The following is a 23,431-nucleotide window of genomic DNA, read 5'->3' as shown; positions in this document are numbered from 1 at the left end:
TCTAACTCTTCTAATCCTTCCAATAGAAACAATTTAGGATTCTAGCAGTTATGCCCATATTGCCACTTGGCATCACAATTATAACACAACCCTTTTTTTCTCTTATCCTCCATCTGTGATTGAGAAATTTTTTGGACAGGAACTGTGGCTTTAGGAGTTCCTATGGCAGAATTCTGGTTACTATAAACCCCACTCCTTGGTATATTAGCAAAATTCCCACTTGCATTCCTATACCTCCTCCCTGTCAAGACATGTTCTTAATACACTTTAGCTAAATCATAGGCTGCCAATAGGTTTGAGGTTTAAACATTCTTACAGGTAACCTTATCTCATCTTTTAACCCTCCCAAGAAATAACTCACTCTATTATGATCATCTACTCCCCTCACCCTATTTGGCAATGCCTCAAATCTCTCATTGTAATCATCAACACTAGTGATTTGTTTCAATTTAGAAAGTGTCTCCAGAGGATCATCATAACCGGAGGGTCCAAACCTTTCTAATAAAGCCTGAGTTAATACATTCCAATTATGCAAACTACTAGATAATTCCATATCCTGAAACCAAACTAGTGTTTTGCCTTCCATATGAATAGAGGCAAGCAAGAGTTTCTGATTATATGTAGTTCTATGGACATGAAGAAACTTATTGGCTTTGTAAATCCACCCCGAGGGATCATTGCCATCAAATGTAGGAAATTCTACTCTTACTGATCTGGTTATAATGGCCAGCTACTCCTCTCCTTGCTGATCACCTCCATAACCTCCATAATGATCACCTACATAACCTCGATCTTCCTGGTATGGCCTTCTTCGGTACTGTTGTGCAGGTTGATGAATTCTCCCCTCCATCTTCTCTTCTAGCACTTTTGGATGATAAGTATCAACAAAGCCTTGCTTCCAATTCGTCCTTCCCTCTCTGTTTCTAAGATGATGAAAATCATTGGAATGTTGCTGAATGGGAGATCTTTTCTGCCATTGCACTAGAATACTTCCACCAGGCCACTCCACTTCCTCTCTCATCACTTCCTTATTCTTGCCGCCAGCAGTTGGTAAAGCAAATTGTTGCTTCCTTCAACTTCTGCCTCCTAGCCCGTAGCATCTGCTGCATGATGAGATGTTCCTGGATTCTTTTGTGCCACCATCATATCAGTCAGTTGAGAGAGTTTGCTTATCACTTCATCAAATCTTTTGTCAACATCAGCATTTCCCTGCCTTGCTTGATTATCAATCCTCTCAAATTCTTTGTCATACTTCTCCATTTGCTTCTTCATAGCAGCTATACTCTCTCCCATCTAGTTCATGCGAGTACCATCTGCCATTGCTGTTCAAGAAAGTGCTGCTTTGACACCACTTGTTACACTCTGGTTGTTGCAAGTGTACTTTGAGAGGGAAAAATGTTTAAGAGAAAGAAGAAACAGAGGAAGGATTTGAGAGAGAAGAAGATGAAGTATTATTGATTCAAGCAAAAATTGTAATCACAAAGATCATTCTGAGTATGATCGCACTCATGCTACAGATTACTCTAGCTACAAAGAAGGCTAAGCTAGTTGGATTACAATTCAGATGAGAAAGCTTGAATGAAATGCGAATGGAAAACAGAGTGGGTATTTATACCCTGTGACCAAATACAATAGGTCCGAATACAAAGTATGAAAATCCCAGCAGTTACAACTACTAAACTGAAACAACTACATTCAGTTGATACCAGCTGTATTGCACGTGTCAATTACTCAATTGACTCATAGCTGTTATTCTCCTAACTTCCATCCACGTGTCCCTCCTTTTCAGCTACATGCCTTCTTTCTTCCACACAACTTAATTCTTCTTCCAACCATTAAAACACTTGTAACATTCATGTCATTCCAGATTTTGGCTTTGAATTTTTTTTTTTAATACATTCTTGTGCCCCTAAAATTGAATTTCTAGATTCGTCCCTACATACACATATAAAATTTTGGGATGAAATTGTAGTTTTACAATAGGCTGAGTCATGATCCATGTGTGCATTTAACGATTTCGATCAAATGACTTGATGATAGGAATTATTTTGGACTTATAACTTACTCATGGACGCAACAGTTTGCTGGATGATTGATGTTTTGTGACCAGACTATAATTTTTTTTTTTTTTCTATTATCCTTAAGCTTTTACCAAGGTTTGACTTTGAAGAAAAAGAACTAAAAATGTGTATATATATAGAGTAATGATACAACTTACGCCGGCGTGCAGTGATGCACGCCAAGCTTAATTTTTTTTTAAAAAAAAATTAAAATAATAAAATAATAATTAAAAAAAAAAATTTAAGCCTGGCGTACATTACTGTTGATGCACGCCGGTGTAAGTTGTATCATTACTCATATATATATATATAAGCAATGACTTAAGCAATAAGCATGCACCCAAAAATGTATGTGGTAATTTCTTTGGTTGGCCAAATTATTAAATTGAAATATTACCCACAATCCAACATTTTGGAGGCTACGATGGGCAAAAGACCATATTTTGCTTAGTTGGGGCCAAATGTCCGCTTGTGATGTTTTTAAAAATGAGCTCATATGCTGAGTAGGTGATAGGTGATGGGCGAGATATATGACTTTTGGAGGATAAATGGTTTCTGATTCCAATTTCTTTTTCGGTTCAAACTTCAAGAAGATTTTTAGCGGAAGATGCAAGGGTCATGAAACTCATAGATTAACACACTAAGGGGATCACTCCTCATAAAGCGTGGATTTTATGGGTTTTTATTCTGAAAGATATGAGACTAGTGAGAGCAAGGGCGGAGTGAAGCTTCAATCAGCACAGGAAAGAGTTTTATGAATGTTTTGAAGATGAAGAAACCAAAATAGTATATAATCTCATTTTCTCTGTTTAGCTTTTATATATATTTTGGTAAGTTACACGTGTTCCGTGGGAGAAAGTGTTATTTGGGCTGATGCTTATTAATTAGTTTATAGTTAATCAAACTTTAAATTAATTCTCTTTTATAAGGAGTGGAGAATGTAGTAACCCAAAATAATTAATTAGGCTTAAGACAACTTGGTTAGGGGATTAATTGGACTTTGGGTCACTAGGGACAGCTGGATTCTGTAATTTGTGCTGTTTGTATAGTAAACGGTGTAAAATATTTTATATTTATGTCCCTTGCATAGTAAACAACATAAAAACATAGTTTTCGTGCCATTTGAGCAAAATGACATTTAAAAAAAAAAAAAAAAAAAAACTTATAAGATGACATGTTTTTGTAGTGAATATTATAGAGGTGCAAAGGATATCGGCCGATATATCACTACTGAGATCTCAATAAGATCTCAGAAAAGTAAAGATCTCAATAGAAAAAGTAAAAATCCCAACGATAAGCAATATTATGAAGGTGAACCGGATATCAGCTGAAAAGAGAGGTGCAGAGGATATTAGCTGACAGGAGAGTTGCAGAAAAAAGGTAGGTGGTGCTTGGCTAATTGGCTTGCTTATTGAGATTGTTATAATGGCTCTCTTGACGCCCAAAATCTTCTAGTTTTGTGTAAGAAAATCATTTTAAAAATGGCAAAAAAAAAAAATTCGATTTGACGTAAAACCAAGTGCCTCTTCTCTCTTTCAACCCTTGTTAATGCCATGTCAGCAGTCCTAAGATGGGTGGAGAGTCATGATTGATAAATTATGGGTAGGCACTTAGATCTTAAATGACCTTAAATAACATCAAGTATCTTTAATATGGACTTAGAGCTTCCAAACAGACATGACTATAGCATTAATAATTAACTACAATCTACATAAAACTTGACAACGTAAGTTGTTTGCTTGACATCTTTATCCTAGTGAATTTCTCACTCTATGGCTTGGCAACCTGCTAATCTGCAAAACATCGAATTGTTCCACATGTGGGAGGGAAATAATTGCGTAAGTCCAAGATTTAGTAAGTAAATTATTAGGAAACTAGCTTATGTAATGAGCCTTAAGGAATAGTTAGTAACCATCATCAGGTTTAAATGTGGGGTTTTTCAAATGATATGTGTTGCCTTCATTATTACGTTGTTGAAATGTGATTAATTTGAAGGAAAAGAGCTTGCATAATTTTGATAATAAATAGTAGGAGGGCGCAATGGTCGTTGCAAAACTTGGTGCGCGAGCCCAGGCGGAGCGGCTGTCGGTGCAAATATTCAAATGAGAACTTTGAAGGTCGAAGAGGGGAAATGTTCCATGTGAACATCACTTGCACATGGGTTAGTCGATGCTAAGAGACGGCGGAAACTCATCTCACTTGTGTTTTAATGCAATAAATCGTGCTTTATACTATATACAAGAGCTAATAGTCATAATTATCCTCCATATCGTCTACTTGGGTTCTTAACCCCTTTCCACTCATGTTGGGCCTATCCTGTGAGACCTATTTTGTTCATTTATTGTAAATCGTATAAGCATATACTTATTTGAACTAGTTATAAACATATTGTAAAAATCACTAGGCTCAAGACATGTTATTTGAAAAGTAAAGCATTCTTAGTTCACTAACATATCAAATGTTTGTCTAAAAATAGTTTCATAAGCATTTACTTACCTCACACGATTTTCCTCACTTACGAATATCTTAATCACCAATCACCACAAATCACACTCTAATATTAAACACCATAAGCTAAGAATCCTAATCTACACACGTAAAACCCTAATCATGTGATCGAAATCTTAATCTGTAATTAAAAACCCTACTTATCCTTCCCTACTGGCATCGATCATTCGTTCCTCGAGGGTCGAACATTCAACCTACTAGGTTCGAATGTTCGTTCTAGCGATGGTCGAACGTTTGTTCCCCTAGGTGAGGAACTAAAAAATGCAAAATCAACCTTAAACCCTATTTTCATGCAGTAACATAACTTTCTACTCAACCCAACAATCTTAGAAACACACAAATTTATGTAAATACATATAATGATCAGATCCATCCTCACGTATTACTAAAAAATTGTAAAGGTAGTAACTTTCATTAATCATTCTTAGCACATTATTAAAACATCATGAACAAGGGTTTGAAAATGTTGTTTTAAGATTATCTTGCTACCATATTACCACAATGAAACCCATTTTTAAATTTCATGCCTTTCCATGTAAAAACCAATTTCTTCAAGGTAGATTACCATGTTATGCCCTTAATATATCTATGAAAAGACTTAAATATAAGCAAATACGAATTTAAATAGTAAAAGCATATACTTGAAAATTAAAGACTAGAAGTATGCATCAAGCTCTTGACCACAAAGTAGGAGTTCTTCAAGCTTTGAGGGGAAAAATCTCTCTCTCTCTCTAAGTCTAGGGTGTTCTGGACTACAAGGGTTGAAAACGGTGGCTAGTGGACGTATTGTCCTTTATATAGGCGAGCTAAGGAATAAGGATGATCGAGGTGTCTCACATGTCAAAAAAAAGGTTGTCTAGATGGTTAGAATGTTCGTTGGATACTTCAATTGTTCAAAGACAATCGTTCGAATCCAACTTCGATCGTGTTCTCTGGCGAATGTTCAAGCTCAATCTTGAACGTTACTATTTTTAAATAAAATTATTAGTAAAGTAGAAATTCATTTTTAAATACTACATGGTTCCAAAGAGAATTTAAAGCGTGCAAGAGATTGAGTTAATTAAGTTTCGTGATCTATTATTTACACTACAAGGTTTAATTACACGGGGCATTAAATTTGCTCCCCTTTATAAAAATTTTGTTCGTGAAATTTAGGAAGAAACAAAGAAAATGTTTTGTTAGTGCCATTTTGAAATGAAAATTTTCAACTAGCTATTATCAACTAGGAGACATAATAACGCAATGTAAACTATTTGCTCAACGGCTTAGACACCTCTGTCTACCGGTCCGTCGGCATCTCTGTCCACCGGTTCATTGAGAGTGCCATCGTATGTTACTATCATGTTGTAAACCGCATCGATCACCGTAGTTAGAGCTGAGCAAATTCACAGAGCGCCGCTTATTGTCCATGTTCCGACCGTGTGCTACCCATAGCCGATTGTGACCACCTAGATGACGGATGGAAGGCGGCATGGTTTTCTCTATTCTGACAGTGTCGGTGCAGTAGGTGAAAGGGGTTTTGGGGAAGTCGGTTTTCGACCGACACCGACCGACATTACCGAGTGACACAGAGAGGCGGAGTGAAGATGAGAGACAAAGAGAGGCGGAGATGAGAGAGTGAGAGTTACAAAGAGATCCAGAGATTTTGAGGGGCTAAGGTTAGGAAATGGGGAAGAAACTATATGTATATACAGGTACTCAAAACCACGCCGTTTTGAGAAGTGAATAATATAATGAATAATCTATTCAAAACGGCATCGTTTTGATTACCTATATATATGCATAGCTTCCCTATTTCCTAACCCTAGCCGCTCAAAATCTTTGGATCTTTCTATAACTCTCACTCTCTCATCTCCACCTCTCTCTGTCACTCATCTCCGCCTTTCTCTGTCACTCTCACTCTCATCTCAGCCTATTGTAGCTTTCGAATTTTCTTGAAGGTTTGCTTGCTCAGAAACAATGTTTTAGACAGTGATTGGCTTTGAGTTCCTCTACCCTTTTTGTTTCAAGTTGTGGTCTCTGATTGTGTGTTTTTTAATCTGATTTTGAATTTATTTTCTTGCTATTTGGTTGCCGAGAAAGTGGAGCCAAGCTTCCATGGCTAAGCAAGTGCCAAGAATTTATTTTCTTTCTGTTTGAATTTATTTTTTGCTGGTTGGTCCAATAGTCCAAATACAAAAATCGTGGCCCACCCCAAACCGACATTACTGACCGTCACATTAAACTGAATTGTCGGTAGCAGTACGAATCACTATTGGCAAAAGTCGGTGATATTACCGACTTTGCCGACCATGTTAGAGCAAAATGCGGCAAGTGCAAATCCCTAACCGCATTATCCGATTCTCACCCCTAACCATAGTCATGTGTGCCAAGGTGCGTCGAATGGTCACCAACCTTACCCTGTGATTTTATTCTCTCACTTCATAAGCTGTAGTATTCTCCTGCAAGTATTTTCATGTGATTTTATTCTCTCACTTCATGAACCGTTGTATTCTCCTACAAGTATTTTCATGCTCCGCCTTATGTGTGGTGCCTACTCATTTTTCCTTTAGAATTCTATTTTTTACCTTGAGTTTCAGAGTATGTTGAAATTATTATATTTTTCTGATGAGGAATGCTATAGTTGGTGTTCTCCTAATCCTACGTGAATATTATTATTATTTTTTTTTTTAAGGACCGGTTGGGTAATATATATATATTTTCTACTTTTTTGTAAAACAATATCCACCTAGAACCAAGAGAATACTAGGAAAACACAAGAAAGAACCGTAACATTTCTGTATCCTTATTAGGTTACCTTGTTTAGCACACCTCACCTTACCTTGTTTGGCACACTATGATATTTTCCACATATTAACTTTTTTTGTCACACCTTACCCTCTTTATAAATACAACTCAATTTCATATACGGTAATATACAATTCAATATTAAAAAAAAAAAAAATTAAAAAAAATGAAGCCCTACTGGACATTAGCAATGGTCTAAGTAGGCCTTCAAAGCTAAACCACCACAAATCTTGGTTTGTCTCTCTATTTTACATTTTATTTTCTAATATATAACAGTCGGATTGCCCACAAACATGGACCTTAATTAGTACCAAGTCACATAAACAATTTGTCTCGATTGTGATTTTATTGTTCTTTCTTTAATTACACTCTTAAATTACTTGTTCACATTTATTAGGTATGAACTTTGTTACCCAATTTAATCTTTGAAATGATTAATAAATTAATCATTAATGGTGGGTCTTGTTCATTCCCTCACTAATTTCAAATACTTAATTATGATAGTGTAATTTGAATAACTAGTAGTTGGGTAGCTAAGCTATGAATTTGCGAAGAAAATTCTTTCACATTAACATCTCTTCCTTAATTTCTATTTGTTGTCAAATGAAATCCTCATCCAATGAATCCTTTCGAGCTGGGTGTTGTACTGGCCAACACTTTGACAGCAACGTATATTGCTTGGTCATCATCAACCAACATCCGTGGTTACTGGTAACATGTCATCCATGAAAAGTGTTGCTCTGTTGGAGAAAAAGTTGAATCATTGTTGCGACCAATTGCCTAGTGTTTGATTTTATTAAGCAAAATGCACCGAAATGAGGAGGAAGGGAATGGGTGGCTTTCACTGCAGTCAGCTAGATTCCATAGGGCACTAACAGTCAAACATGGATGACACAAGGGTCCCACCTCTGCCATGAACGAGACATGGAGGTTGTCGCAGCAGCTTTTTTATCTGTCTTTTTCTCACATAAAGTTGTATGTATATGGAAAGGGACTCTTCCCACTCTCCACCTTTCATTAGTTTTATAGATCTTGCTCTAAAAAAGCTAGCAAAAATGGAATATCACACTACAATTGGATAAGCTCTGTTCAATAGATTGTGGGTTACCATTATTACACAAGACAGACTTCAAAATACAGTGAGCTAGAGGGGCTTCAAATTGATTGATATTGTAATCTGTTCATGAGCAGTACCCTAGTTAGTTGGTTCAACTTGTTCAATTCTTTCTTGATACGAGAATTTGATGCTAATCAAATACAAAATTAATAGATAAGAGTTGGAAGAATTTGACCTATTTAGTTAAATATATTGTATTATAGTTGATAATTTATAGTTGTATACCTATACATTAATACAACTCATAAAATTTGGTTTGAACTCAACACAAAATATGATAAAAAGTAATAAAAGACGACTGATTTTCAGAGGTTACTTTATGCTGAGAGACCTCCAAGAATGTGCTGGAGGCAATGAAAGATGAGTTGCATACATGAACCCTTGTCGTCCCACATCCCCATCCAAGTCACTTTTGAAAGTCTAGGGCAGCTAAAATGGTGCAGTCTACAGTATGAGGTATAGAGGTATCCCCATCCCTTTATAGCAGTCTTTCTCATTCAAACTGTTAGCTATGCGTCAATATCTACTTTTCACCAACCACATGCGGGTGTGTTGATGATGGGCACCCATCACAAACCAAAACATTGAAAAAACAGAAAAAAAAAAAAAAAAAAAAAAAAAAAAAAAAAAAAATGTGTCATCCAGCCAGCCTTTTGATGTTTTGATTGTGTGCGAGATCAATAACTATTCAATACGAAATTAGTGAGATGTTTCAACACGATTCAAACACAACATACCAATTAGCAAATGGCTACCCCTACTTTTTGGCCTTGTTTGTGTTCAATGCAAACATGCCAGGAAATTTGCTTTTAACAACTCAATCAGCTCTTGCTTTTTGAATTCCCAAGAGAGATTCGTAGACTCATATTAAAGTACATCATGCCACAGCATTTGGAACAAAATCTGTTCTCATTGATAGATATCAACTTAACGAAATTAGCTTGTCTTAAGCAGGAGTAGGGATTATCTTACACTAGAAATAATAATTTAAAACAAAAAACTAGAGGCATCCTGCAAACATGGAATTGCGAACTTTTTCTGCAACTTCTTTATTAGAGACAATGGCTTCACTGCTCAGGGAAGTACCAGTGGAGAGTAGGAGCTTGATCCACCGAAAAGAAATTACAGCCCTCCTCTGTACTAAACAAGCTCTGGTCTTCCATCCTCACATGCTGAGATTGGTATGTTTTCACCAGTGAAGTTGAAGATGAAGACGACCCATTATTGAAGCAGAGAGAAATATTCATTTTGCTCATTTCTTCCTTCACGATCCCATTTGAATCGCTATCCGATGACCCATCTTTTGAATTCTCATGCCCTTCCTTCTCACGTAAACCATTGTTGTCCAACTCTGAGATTAAACACTCTTCTTTAACAGAGCAATTAATGCTTTCTGCACTTTCTCTGCAGAGCTTCGCTTTCAACTCTCTCAGCTGCAATCCAAGAACCCAAAAATGAGACTTTGAGATTCAACCCAAAAAAATGAGAATTTATTCATATACCTTTGTGGTTAGAGCTTCATTTTCTTGCCCAAGATTGTGATAGTCAAGCTTCAGAGCATCATAAGTGGCTTTGAGAACGCCGTAGTCTCTCTCCAATTGCTTAGTCTTCCAACGGGCTCGGCGGTTTTGGAACCATATAGCTACTTGTCGTGGCTGCAAGCCTAATTCTTCGCCGAGTTTCACCTTCCGCTCTGGTTCAAGCTTGTTCTCCACCTCAAAGTTCTTCTCCAATGCCTTCACCTGATCCAAGCTTAGCCGCCGTTTCTTTCCCAATACGAGGTGGTGGGTATCGTACCCCATGTCTTCTTGGTTAAACCTGTCGAGCATTGCCTGGAATTCTTCACTGTAACCCTGTGTGTTGGGTTGCTCTTTCTTCTCTGCATATATAAACAATGGTGAAAGAAAACGAAAATTAATTTAATTCCTTTTGATCCCAGAAATGTGTCCTTGAATTTTGTTTAATTACCTTTAGCTGGACAAATGGAGATCAAAGAACCCAAGGACTCTGAGCTACTGAACGGCTTCATTACCTTTATCCTTTGAACTTTCTCTACACTGATGTGAACTTGAAGTTGATTCCCACTCCCAATTTGTTGAAAACTACAAGTGCTTTTTTAGCTTGACTCATGTGCTCCAAGTCTTCGGACCATATATGACAACGTGATATATGGTCCTATTTTCATACATATATATATATATAAACACATTGACGTTTGACGTTGGGAAGATTAGCTATTGTTACTAATAGTATTAGAGTCGAGACACTGTATGCTGTAGCCCTATTCTCAAATTGAAAAGATGAGTAGTTGAAATGAAATGATTGGTTTATAAAGAATTCGTATATATTAAGATTTAAGAGTATGTTTGGAATTGTATTGAAGAAATAGAGTTTTTAACTCAAAAATCTTTTTATTTATTTTTTTTTGACAAAAGTTTCATTTTTAAGTTTTTACCAAAAGTGTATTTCGGTTATTTTTAAAATTTTTAAACTCTTAAAAACGCTTTTAATTTTTTTTACCAAACAAGTACTTTTTTCTTCAAATAAACTTTTTTAGTATTAAACGCACTTTTAAGCCTGTCAAACGCACACCCAAACAAACTCTAAGTCTCACATTACTTACTTACTAAATAATTAGTTCTTTTAAAATTATATATATATATATATATATATAATTTTAAAAGAACTAATTATTTAGTAAATATATATATATATATATATATATTTGGTGGGTCAAAATGAATGACAATAATCTTGTTGTCACATAAATTGCCATGTGAAGTTGTTCTATTACAAGAAAACACACGGTTTAATTTTGTTAGTAATTATTGATGTTTGATTGAGTTGAGGGCAACTGCCCCTACTAACAATTTGTCCTTTTCAAATGATTTGAAATTCTTTTTATAATTATATTCATAAAATACTTTATGTCAGATGACATACAAAACTTTTTCTGGCTAGAAGGTTGCCACGATTATATTGAAAAAAATATTCTCGAAGGAGAATTAGCTGCTGTACGTATCCACATTTATCAATAATAATAATAAATTAAAAAAAAAATACACTAGTCAATCATAGATGTCATATTTGTCCATATGAAGTGTTAGGCCTTGTTTATTAAGTTGCAGCACATTCCCCCACTTTCATAATACTGTTCCTCGATCAATGTTATCTGACCATGCTGCATTGAGACACGGTTAATCATGTATCGGACAAGCTGAATTATATTAAAAGACAATTATGCCCTTATGAAAGATGGAAAACCAATGTTGAAGGGCAAAATAGGAATTATCTACACTTTTAATTTTTAAATCGAGTATTACATACTGCGTCAGTCTATTTAACCACAAACCGTACCTGATACTTCGGCGCCAACCCAAAGGTGTATAGTGCCATGTAAAATCAAGGGATTTGCCAAACACCATCTTAATAACTTGAGGTTTTACCTTTATGTATTTTCATCTATTAAATCTATGTTATGTGTATTATAATTGATGCACTTGTCACCCCTAGTAACTCCCGATTTTAAGTCTTGCATGAAAAACAATGGTATTTAGGCACCGCGCAAGAAGGGAGAAGGCGGCAACACCACCTCTAATGCTTAAGTTAGACACAAAGAAATATTTGTAATATTAAAACAGAAAAAGAAAAGACAAGAGAATATTCAAAAATAACGAGAGTAAAATATATAGAACTTATTCCTTGATTTTCCTTTCTATAGAAAAAAAATCTTTTCGCGCTCTTATCTCCTATTTTCCTCTAATTTCATGATCTTGTAGCCTTTCCTTTGGTGTGCGTCTTTTTATAGATGGTCGAATGAAGCTTACGTTTTACTCTGTGAGCCTGTCAGAATTGGGGTGTGGACATGTGCAGCACCCCTGCTAAGATTCAATAAGGCCCATTCCGATCATTAAATCATTTTGGGTAAAATTCACTTAACCTCCTCAAACTATCATCTTATTAACAATTACTCCCTTCCAAACTACCAAAACATTGACAATGTTCCCCAAGGCTAGAAAAATGACAAAATTAACCTTCATAAGATAAAAACAAAAAATGCTTAAATTTATAACCAAAAAAGAATAAAAAAATAAAAATAATAAAAATAAAAATAAAAATAAAAACATTAGGGGTGCCGAACAACCCCTAGGTAACTGGGGATGGTCCAGTCACCCACCAGGGGTGGATTGGCCACCCCCGAGACGTTTTCAGGGGTGGCCTGTCTCAAAATGGGGTGGCCGGCTACCCCCAAGCTGTTTTCGAGGGTGGCTGGCCCAAGCACTTTTCGAGGGTGGCCGAAAGCCATCTCTGGCAAGTACTCGCCACCCAATTCTTGGGGGGGCGTAGAGTCAGCCCCACATCCATGGGTGGTTCCCGAATCCAATCTCAGCTTTTTTTTTTTTTTTCAATTTTTAATTTGAAATATATTTATTTATTTATTTTTTACTTTTTTTCAATTTTTTTTAAATTAAAATTTTTATTTAAAAAAAATTAACTTTTTTTTTCAAATTTATAGGGATATTTTTATCTTATTAAAAATTTTATAGGAGTAATATTGTCAGTTTGCTAGCCCTGAGGAAAACATTGCCAATACTTTGGTAGTTTGAGGGAAACATTATCACAATTGAAAATTTGGGAGGTAATTGTCAATGGGGTGATAATTTTAGAGGGTTAAGTAGACTTTTTAAGCTCCTTGTAAAAACCATATTCAGATCATCAAATCCAATAAAGCACAAGCTTTAACCCTTGCAATGCCTTACATTGATAGCTTAGTGGGGTTGTTTGCCAATGGACTCAAAAATCAGTCTCATACTATTCTTCTCAAATTTAGCTTCCAATATTCTTACTTTTTACATCATATCAATCACATTTTATAACTATTCAAATAAAAAAAAATCACTACAAACAAATTTTTTTCACCTTTTTATATCAAATATTCTTACTTTTTTTATACATCAATTAAATCTTACACTTTCCGAACATTTTCTTTTTTAAAGCCATTGACATACAGATCCAGTGAGTCATGTCACATTCTGTATCACCGACAACCTTTTTTGTTTCTTCTTGAAAAAACCCAGAATGGCAAACACGTGCCAAGGGGTACATGTTATGTCATACCCAATTGCTTCACGAAAATTGAAGCAATCCATCAACCCAGTGACACGTATTTAAGTAGAAATCACCTTTTTTAGCAACATTAAGAGCACATTTTGATATTGGAAAATTCTCGATATCCCCAGGATATTTTTTTTTCAAAAATTAATTATCAAATGATGTATTACCATCTCATAAATTGGTGACACACTTTTCAAATTAATAGATCTCATAAAATTGTAACACATCATTTAAAAATTAACTTTTGAGAGAAAAAAATTTGAAACTTGTAACACTCCTCTTTGATATTTTAGGGTGATCCATTTGTAACACCCAATTGAACATTTTACTGTTGAATTGTAGTTCCATGGAGTTTATTGTAGTAAGACACAAGGGAGTGAGATCCGAAAAATAAAGCAATTTCAAAGACCGAGAGCATGTTTAAAATTGTGTTGAAAACTAAAGTTTTTAAAGTAAAAAATAACTTTTCTTAAAAAAGTCATAATTTTAAATGTTTTTAAAAAGTACGTTTTGACCACTATTAAAAGTTAGAAAAATACTTTTAAAATTTATTACCACACATGCTAACTCTTTATTTAGCACAGCTTTCTAAGTATTACAAATATTTTCTATCATTTCTAATGCAATCTCAAACTAGCTCTGATTGTGCAAAAAAGCACTGATTTATCCAAAAATTCACATTGCATAAATTCACAGGCGTCTTTGGCATCAAGAAGTTCGTACTTCCAAGAAGCTGCATTTCAGTGATGTCACAAACATAGATCTGAAATCTATGTTCTATTTATTTATCGGGGGATTTGCTCTTTTTCCCCTTTTTCTATAGTACGTTAAAGCAGCATAACTAGATTTCATCAATGAACACAAATTTTTAACCTTCGTGGCCTTAAGAGTTGAAATGAACAATACAAATATTTTTCTTGCAATTGTACGTTGAAAATAAAGTAACAAGAAAAAGAAGGAAAAAAGAGAAGTCCTCTATGGGCATAACTAATGAAACAGCATATCAATGGGCTACAAAATTTATGCTGCACGTGTTATCACCTATATAAGTCAGATTTCTTGTGAACTTCATGTCAAACACCATATAAAGGCTATATGCAGCCTCATTTTGGGTATCTTTTAAACTCTATTCTTGAGATGAAGAGAATCGAGAGCAGCTGTAATACCCCGGGATTTGCCCAGTGAATCTCATGGGTGCTAGTCTCATATTGTTTTCTTATTAGGTGGGCTTTATAAGTTTAGAGAATCTCAAAAATCAGGGACGGAACTAGCAATCATAGTTGGGGGGGAGGGCAAAAGTGCAAAATAAAAAAATTTTGGGGGGACATATTCTAAATTTTTTTTTAAAAAAAAAAAAAACTAGGAGAATTTTAAAAAAATTTTGGGGAAACACGGGCAGCCCCCCAAGCCCCCATGGACTTGGATGCTCTCCATTTCAAATGAAATGGAGAGGAACCAGTTAGTAGTTTTTAGGGGGTAATTTTGCCATTTTATTTTCTTTTAGACAAAAATGCCCTCTTAAAACAACTAAATGGATCCCCTTCATTTCATTTGAAATGGAGAGAATCCTTCTTCAGCCCCCATGTAGTTCCGCCCCTGTTTAAAATTGACTAAAATGACTAGCGTTCTTCCTTGAGTCGTTACTGCAACAATAAGAGATCAATTCCGGAGGTTTTGCCGCAGCAGCAAGAGATATCAATTCCGGCAACCTCCATGGCATTGCATACCCATTCAGGGACATTGCCTTCAGGAAACTACAAGACAAAAATAAAATGAAAAGATTCAAGAGTTATGTGCTAACGATTTCACCAAATGAATAATTCAACAACTGCTTAAATGATTCTACCAATGCTTTGGTAATAAGCAGTAAATAAAATGGGAGGTGGCTGATGAATATTAAACATGAGAATACATAAAACAGGATGGGAATCCCCCAACAATAAGTATTATATACATCTATATGCACACAAACACAAAAGGTTCAACTTGAGTGCAAGAAGCCAAAGAGTTACCATTTTCTGCAGAAACTCGCATACAAACCTACAACAAATATTAAAATAGCCATTACCAAAGAGATACGGATGAGGAATTTAACTGTAAAGCATATCAATCAGCATAAAGTTATCCACTGAACAAGAATGGTCAAATCAAAAAGATAGAAGGGTGGGAGTGAGAACCAAATGAAAAACATACTCTGGAAACCTTTCCTGGATTATTGACGTATGTAGATCTCGGCTAAGCTGCAATTTTTTTTTGAAGAAATTCGCTTCAGTTATAGATAAGAAAAGAAATATCAAAAACAAATAAATGAAAATGTTCTATTTATACCTTCATCATGTAGTACAGATTGTGATATGACAAAAGCTGAGATCCCATGGCATCTTTTGTAACAAGACAATGGATGTAGGCTCTAGTATAATTCTTACAGACCTACAGCGAAAGAAATATAATGAACCTGATATGGAACAAAATATCAATTTATACATTGATAATTTTAGCCTACAAGCTTCAGTTATATGAGCACACCATACAAGCACATGTAGGATCAATGGGGCGAGTATCATCAGCCATCGCTTTGTGTTTTAGCTTCAGCACTCCCTGCATTAAGCAAAATATCATACCTTTAGAGAAAAGATGGGACAGGCAAGATATTAAGTTACAAGGCGATAAGCACAACATACAAATGGAGTAATCAGTATTTGCATAAATCAATCATATATAAATTTACACTATAGATCAAAAAATGATTAGAAAGTTCAAATATCCTGAATGTTGTTAAAGTACAGTTTACATAGTCTATGTTCACAAGAAGCTATCACCTCAGGTACAAGAGCTGTGCCAAAGCGAGCAGTACGAGTGGGATAAACACAGTCATACATATCAGCACCTAAAGCACTGCAAACCACAATATCCAGTGGATAACCAACTCCCTGAAAAGATATGAGAAAATATTGTGATATGGAAAAATATGAAAATAGCCATCCAGTTTACAAGAATTTGAGATGTCTGGAGGATGTAGGTTGATATGATGAAAGGAATTTGCACCATAACATATCGTGGTTTATCCTCGGGCAATGCAGCAGTGCACTGAGCAACAACACGCCAAAATGAATCTTTACTTTCACCACCTGCAAGACCACCAATAGCGTACCTGTCACAAGAGTAAACTTATTTAATATTGGTCCTTGACCAGTGAACCATAACAGTAATTAAATTAAAGCACAGTGATCACTTGAATGCATGTATTTGTGCATATTGGCATAGGACTAGTATCTCTGACAAGCTTGAAACAAAGTTGAACTGATTGGGCTGAAAGACAGTAAACCTTAAATGCCTTAAAAGCTTTGAAGACAATTGTAAGCATTGAGCTTATGTATTCTGATAGGCCACGTAGGTTAATTACCCATGATGTGGCAAATGATAGGCAACGTGGCTTTGTTAATGGTGGTAGGCGTTGAGTTAGTGTTTTCTTAAAATAAGAGTTAGTAGGGAGTTTACTTAACTACTGGGAGGTTATTTAGTATGGGCAGTTACGTGTTGTAGTGTGAGACTTGTTATAGTGTGAGAGAAGTTGTAGTGTCGGACATGTTATCATGGGAGTTCATGTAACTGATAGTAGTAGAGTATTCAAGGGTCTTTATGTTATGTTATGTTATGTTATGAGTGTGAATTTCTATTGTCATATGTATGTGGTTCCAACTCCCACCCGAAGTGGAGTTTTATCCTTAATATAATTCTATTCTATTGTGTGACTCTATTTGGGACCCATCATGTTCTAACGTCAAAAATGATGAGAATTATTTATGTAGAGGTAGCAAAAGATGGCACAAGAGAGCTTTAAATGATTTCTTCAAAACCTTAAAATACATTGCACGGCTTTTCACTAAAAGAATATTATTACATACCAAAATTTATAAGACAACTTTATGTGAAAACAATTGCTATGGGAGCTGTTCCTTGTGTATACATGTAATATCTTATGTTGCTATCAATCATATTTTATGCAATGGGATAGGGTTAAGATGAAATATCTTTTCATTTTTAAATGTCAACTGCACTATCAAATGGATCAAATGTATCCCAGCACATGTTGCAAGAAACCGTGACTGTGGTTCCCAACTACCTTCAACTACTTGTGATTAATTCATCCAAAAAAAAAAAAAAAACTACTTAGGATTACCATGAAAACAATGAAGTACTAAAAGTAATGTCAAGCTTGAACCGAGAATAATCAGTCACTAACTGAAAGTACCATACACCTACCCGGGTAAATTCCGCTCGACCAAGCCTCTAACACATATATCCCTGTTTACAATATTATGGCATAAAATGATTGGTAAAGGAAAAGAAGATAGGGATATTGAAAGATACATAACTCAACCAAAAAACAAAAGAAGATTACACCATAAGTTGAGATCGACCTTAGAACAGGGTCTAATCCACCTTGTACAATACCAAATAAATTCTGCTCATGCGGTCTCTTGTGAGCTGCATACAGGAAGCAATGCAGTGAGAATAATATCCAACTGGGTCAGATACACCAAAGGTGGAACAATGAAAACATACCTAAAAAATATTAACCTGAAAATTTTCTCAATGAAGACCGGTTCTTAAATGCCAGATGCAAGCAAAAACATTCTTGGATAATCCATGAATGACTAAGGAATCCAGGGAAAATGGGTACAGACCAACATATCACACTTTGTTATTATACACATGTAAGCTCTACAGGCTGTACAGATCTAGAATAACTAAAAAAAACTCACTAACCTAGCCATTACATCTACCTTAAAAAGCAAGGCTTCTAACCAATTCAATCACTTAGCATTTCACAAGAACCTAAGGAAAGATCTTCTAGGTAAGAAGCCTAGGCAGCAGCAGGTGGATCATAACTACTGCATTCGAAAACTAAGGTTGATTAAGTTCAGATTTCTGACATTTTTGGTTGGTGCTATGAATCCATTAGTGCAATAAAACATGAGGGGCTCCAAATACCAATGTACTTACCTGCTATACATCTGTCTATCCATCTAAGAGTGCGGTACATGGCTTCCTCTATACGTGGACCAGTAATGGTTGTTTTCACTACATCATCAAGAGCCATGATAATATCTGCTCCAATTCTGTTCTGCACAATTTGTTGGGGAAACATAAGGGCACACGAGGTATTCAAGAAGGAAATACTCAAGAAACAAAACCCATTCTTTAGCACTAAAGCCTTTGGAGTCTCATGTCATGCTTCTGGTGATTGTTGTACTCTGACTTCTGACTTAAAGTATGTTTGGGATTGAGTTTGAGAAATAGAGTTTTAAGTCAAAAAACACTTTTTGGCAAAAGCTTCATTTTTAAGCTTTTGTCAAAAGTGCATTTTGGCGATTTTTAAGCTTTTTGAACCCTTAAAAGCGCTTTCAACTTTTTTTACCAAACGGGTATTTTTTCTTCAAACGAACTTTTTGAGTGATAAACACACTTTTAGGCCCTTCAAACGTAAACTCAAACATGCTCTTAATCAATGATAGAGCCACAGGAAATGATGGCAGATAAAGAGGACCTTCTAAAAAAAGTCAAATCAAGAGCCTTTTTTCAACCCCCCCCCCCCCCAAAAAAAAGGGTGAGAAAACATAAGTTCTGTTTGTGGAGTGGCCATGAAACCATTTTTTCATTAAAAAATGTCCTGTACATAAAGACACATGCAAGCACATCGGGGCGAAGCAATTGGCTGTTTGAGTTTGTTGTACTTCTGTTCAACTTTACATTGCCACATATTCATGGAGTAGTTCACATTAAGGGAGTTTCTGGGAGATTATACATCTACCACGAAAAGACTAAAAAAACAATAGCATGTTCAGATCATCAAATCCAATAAGGCACAAGCTTCAATCCCTTCCCCCCGCGGCACACCCCCCAACAAAAAAAATCAGTTTCTAGATACTCATCAACTATTATGGCCATTAGTAGTACATAGAAAGCATAAATTTATTCAGTTTCAATAAATCAATGAGTTTAGCAATTGATAATTCATTCAATTGCATAATCAATTATGCGTTCCTCTTGAAATTTCTCTGCCAACTTTTCAAGGGAATAAATTATTATTCAGCAAAGGAGCAAAGTATAAGTACAAGACAGAGAATTCAGTATCTACCAGAAGAGATTAAAGAGGGGGGAAATGAATAATGAAAAATATTAATGCAAGAGCCAAAAAATAAAGTTGTAGAGATTCTGTGAAAATCCTCCAGAGAAAGAGCACCACTGATAGCTAGAGAATCAAGGGTTAACACCCCCACCCCCCAAAAAAAAAAAAAATTCCAATCGCCTATGTGAGATATATCCCAAAAGATCTCATATATTCTGTTACAGAAACTTAGGACTTATATACATAAAATCCAGGCCCAAAGGTAAACAATCAGAACAAAAGTACCCACTTGGATTTGAATTGATTCCTCAGGTGTTAGGAGCATGGGCTTTCCATCAACTGGTGACTGATGTAAGAAAATGAAGCCTCAGTTACAAGCAATACCAAAACAGCAATAAACTCCAATTCTTTGTAACAAATAAAACATAAAGAGTTAAAAAGAAAACTGAAGTAGAAATTCATAGAGTAATAACAAAGCTATACAAATAATTCATCACAAGAAAAAAAAAAAAGGAAAAATAAAAAATTATATAGAGAAATCAAAACAAGAAGGCACGTCATTAGATAAGAACATTCACTGCTTCCACAATAATAGACTTATGCATATGCTTATACAATAAGAGAGATATGTAGGAGGGGAAAAGTTGGATATATAAGTTTTCCTAAATCCTGAAACAATTCATCTGAAGAGGGTCCCCCCTCCCCCCAACAAAAAAAAAATCAAAACAAAAATAGAGCAAACTCAACAATCAATATGATGCACCTAAATGCCTGCACATTGACGCATACAAACACTAATACACATATACTCACTTCTTGATTTTAATTTTACCAGATTTGGTATATAAATTATAGCAAAAGGCAAGATGCTTTTCTTCTCCAACAGCTTAAAAAATAAACCTTCATCTAGTAAACCATCGCATTCAACAAGAACCACATTGCAAACTTCACCTATAATCATAAAATTTAAAAAATAAATAAATAAAAAGTTACCTGAAATGTAACTCCCTTTTCAGTGATGTCAGCTAAATGCAATAATGATACCTGCAAACATCAGCAGAAATAAATTATGAGCCTTTACTTATCAAAAAAAAAAATTATGAGCCTGAACTGCATATGTTATCAAACCCGGGTAGCTATTGCCATAAGACCTTTGATAGAAGTAATATTTAGTATCCATTAAAAGGTGATAACAACCATTTGAAAGCCGCCGGAATCTGTTAGCAATGCTCTAGGCCAGTTCATAAATTTGTGAAGACCCCCCAATTCATCAATAAGCTCAGAAGTAGGACGAAGTGCCAAATGATATGTATTTCCTAGTATTATTTGGCAACCAATCTCCTCAAGCTGGTTAGTTGCCAACCCTTTGATAGTCCCTGTAACCAGGAAAACCTTAGTAATGTTACAAAATTCCACCCGTGGATGACCATTTCTGCCTGCCTGCATGAATAATGTGTATTCAAACTGATAGACCGAAAGTGTATCAATCAACACCTATATGGCCCAGCCTTAAAAGTAATGAGTCAAGGTAGAACAATACCCGATGCCCATTTTGGCATGTGATTCATCAATTGAATTGAATGGCAATAAGCCTGTTTTCATCTCCTTGTTATCTTGTGAGTAGTGTTACTAATTTATCTTAGGAATAGTGTTTATTAATTGTCCAATTATAAGGTAAATGACGGTCAAAAGTTTTTAAAAAAAAAAATTTTTTTTTTTAAAATGAAAAAGAAAAAGAGAGAGAGAGAGAGAGGAAGAAGAAAAAGAAGAAGAAGTTGATATAAAAAGTTGTTTGTATTTTTCTTTCTTTTCTTTTATTACCCATTGAAGGCCACCTGGGCCTATGGGCTTCAAAATGGAAATCAAACTTTCTCCCATCTCAGACAAATGCTCAATCAAGGTCATTAGTGCAGTGCCATGAAATATTACCATCTAAACTAGTAGGCAACTTAAACATTTACTACTAACTTAATGCTCTTTTCATCCTAAAACAGAGAGGAAATGAAACAAACAACATTCTTGATTAAAAAAAAAAAAAAATCCATAGAAGGAATAAGATAGTAAAAACTCTAACCTTGTGTACCCACAGGCATAAACAGGGGTGTCTGGCACCCAAAGTGAGGGAGTGTTAGTTGAGCTGCACGAGCACGATTGAATCTCCCGAGAATCTAAAGGTAAGAAACAGAAATCACAAATCAGCAAGTAAGAATTAAACAAACAATCAAAATGCCCAAAAGCGTGGTTTATACTAGACCAAATTAGCAAATAACAATGTACGAAACAATTAGAAACTGCCATCAGTGTAATTTATAATGGACCAAGTGTTCATTTATAATTTATAATGGATTATTCATATAATGTTTACAGATTATGTCACCAAAAGCCACATAAATGGGTTTGCCCATATGATATGTAATTGTTCCTTTGATTTGAGGATTCGCCATTGTCCCAACCTAAAAACATAATGACACCAAGCAACCAAAAGAAACAACCTTTGATTAGCGAAGCACAGATTATTGTCTGGGTTCCTTTATTTTTCCCTCTACCACAACAATAACCAGACAAAGCACAGCTTCAAATATCCAGAGAAGTAAGTGGAAGAAAATGTAAGCAGAAAAAGCATAAGTTAACTGGAGCAGAATTGAGACCCATAACAAATTCCCATTGAGGACACCTCTAATCAAAACAAAAATCCTTCCTTGACCCTTTTCAGACTTGCTCCTGTCCTTCCTCTCACTATTCCCAAAAAACAAAAAGGAAAAGCGTGGCTAACAGATGCTATTGTGGCTATCACCGGCATTATCTCCACAAAACTGTCAGCTTATGAAACATTCCTTTCTATTGTTTCAAAAAGTGTGTATTTCTAATGTGAATGAGGTAAAGGCAATAGTTACACGTGAAACTAGGGAACATAACAAAGCCATACCTCAAAACGAAGCGCCATCGAGCACTTTTGTTTCTCTGTTCTTCAGGGAGTCGGTGATAACTGATAAATACTGTTATTCAAAAAAATATTTTAGAAAAAAAAAAAAAAAAAAGAAACATAAACAACGATGAAAAGAGCAGAAGATAAAGAAAACGAAAAATCCTATAAAGAACTTTGCACACCGACTCCTGCCTCTTCTATCTCCTCAAGTCACAACGTTATAATGCTATATGCCATGCCATATGATATAATACGCAGAGAGAGAGAGAGAGAGAGAGAGAGAGAGACTTACAGAGAAGCAGTCAGAGAGAATGTAAATGCGTTGAAGATATTGGTGATAAAACTAAGAGAGAGAGAGAGGCTCTGAGTTGGGAAAGGAAAAGAGTTGCCCTAATACACCAAAAGCACCGTCCAGTCTACCAAGGCGGCTGGGTCTGTAAGCGCCGGCTACGCGCTCTTTTCTCTTGTTCTGCTTTCCAGCAAAACTGAATGGGGGAGTTGCGAGGTTTTTTTTTTTCCCCCAAGCATTCTTACCTTATTTTCCGTATATTTTTTTACTTATTTTTTAAGAATTTTTTTTTTTTTTCTGAAACTATTTTTTGAGGTGACGCGTACAAAAAAATACAAATATTTTTTATATTTTTTTTTTTATACAATCAGATTAATTTTTATTCACAACATTAAAAATATTGATATAAAAAAAAAAAAAAAAAAAATTATAAAACCTAAATAGTTGAGTTCCGATGATGGTCCAGCGGAGGCAGTTCGACAGAAGTCCGGCGGTA

The 23,431-nt window shown here is 35.3% G+C and overlaps 2 protein-coding genes across 2 annotated transcripts; both read right to left on the bottom strand.

The window, feature by feature from the left end:
• Positions 1-9,182: 9,182 nt before the first annotated feature.
• Positions 9,183-10,632, bottom strand: LOC132184564 (homeobox-leucine zipper protein ATHB-6-like). Its single transcript, XM_059598244.1, has 3 exons — positions 10,441-10,632; positions 9,975-10,351; positions 9,183-9,905 (listed from the first exon to the last, which is right to left on the bottom strand). The coding sequence occupies exons 1-3, from the start codon at positions 10,499-10,501 to the stop codon at positions 9,540-9,542; spliced, it is 804 nt and encodes a 267-aa protein (XP_059454227.1). The 5' UTR covers positions 10,502-10,632; the 3' UTR covers positions 9,183-9,539.
• Positions 10,633-14,477: 3,845 nt separating this feature from the next.
• LOC132185920 (uncharacterized) lies at positions 14,478-23,136 on the bottom strand. The gene is made up of 16 exons (XM_059599735.1): positions 22,939-23,136; positions 22,647-22,716; positions 21,795-21,888; positions 20,918-21,096; positions 20,714-20,764; positions 20,010-20,066; positions 18,595-18,715; positions 18,009-18,075; positions 17,851-17,892; positions 16,633-16,738; positions 16,407-16,517; positions 16,114-16,185; positions 15,916-16,017; positions 15,781-15,827; positions 15,600-15,627; positions 14,478-15,341 (listed from the first exon to the last, which is right to left on the bottom strand). The coding sequence occupies exons 2-16, from the start codon at positions 22,662-22,664 to the stop codon at positions 15,228-15,230; spliced, it is 1,209 nt and encodes a 402-aa protein (XP_059455718.1). The 5' UTR covers positions 22,665-22,716; positions 22,939-23,136; the 3' UTR covers positions 14,478-15,227.
• Positions 23,137-23,431: the final 295 nt, after the last annotated feature.

Source organism: Corylus avellana, chromosome ca6 (assembly GCF_901000735.1).
Source record: "Corylus avellana chromosome ca6, CavTom2PMs-1.0".
Lineage (NCBI taxonomy): Eukaryota > Viridiplantae > Streptophyta > Magnoliopsida > Fagales > Betulaceae > Corylus > Corylus avellana.
The sequence above is the reverse complement of the archived record's forward strand: the minus strand, read 5'-3'. Positions and strand labels throughout refer to the sequence as shown.

Coding starts and splice junctions, on each gene's coding strand:
- LOC132184564 (XM_059598244.1), bottom strand. CDS start 10,501: ATGAAGCCGTTCAGTAGCTCAGAGTCCTTGGGTTCTTTGATCTCCATT. Junction 10,352..10,440: donor CTCCATTTGTCCAGCTAAAG/GTAATTAAACAA, acceptor TTATATATGCAG/AGAAGAAAGAGCAACCCAAC. Junction 9,906..9,974: donor ATGAAGCTCTAACCACAAAG/GTATATGAATAA, acceptor CTTGGATTGCAG/CTGAGAGAGTTGAAAGCGAA.
- LOC132185920 (XM_059599735.1), bottom strand. Junction 16,186..16,406: donor GCACAGCTCTTGTACCTGAG/GTGATAGCTTCT, acceptor TGCTTAATGCAG/GGAGTGCTGAAGCTAAAACA. Junction 15,628..15,780: donor ATCCAGGAAAGGTTTCCAGA/GTATGTTTTTCA, acceptor TATTTGTTGTAG/GTTTGTATGCGAGTTTCTGC.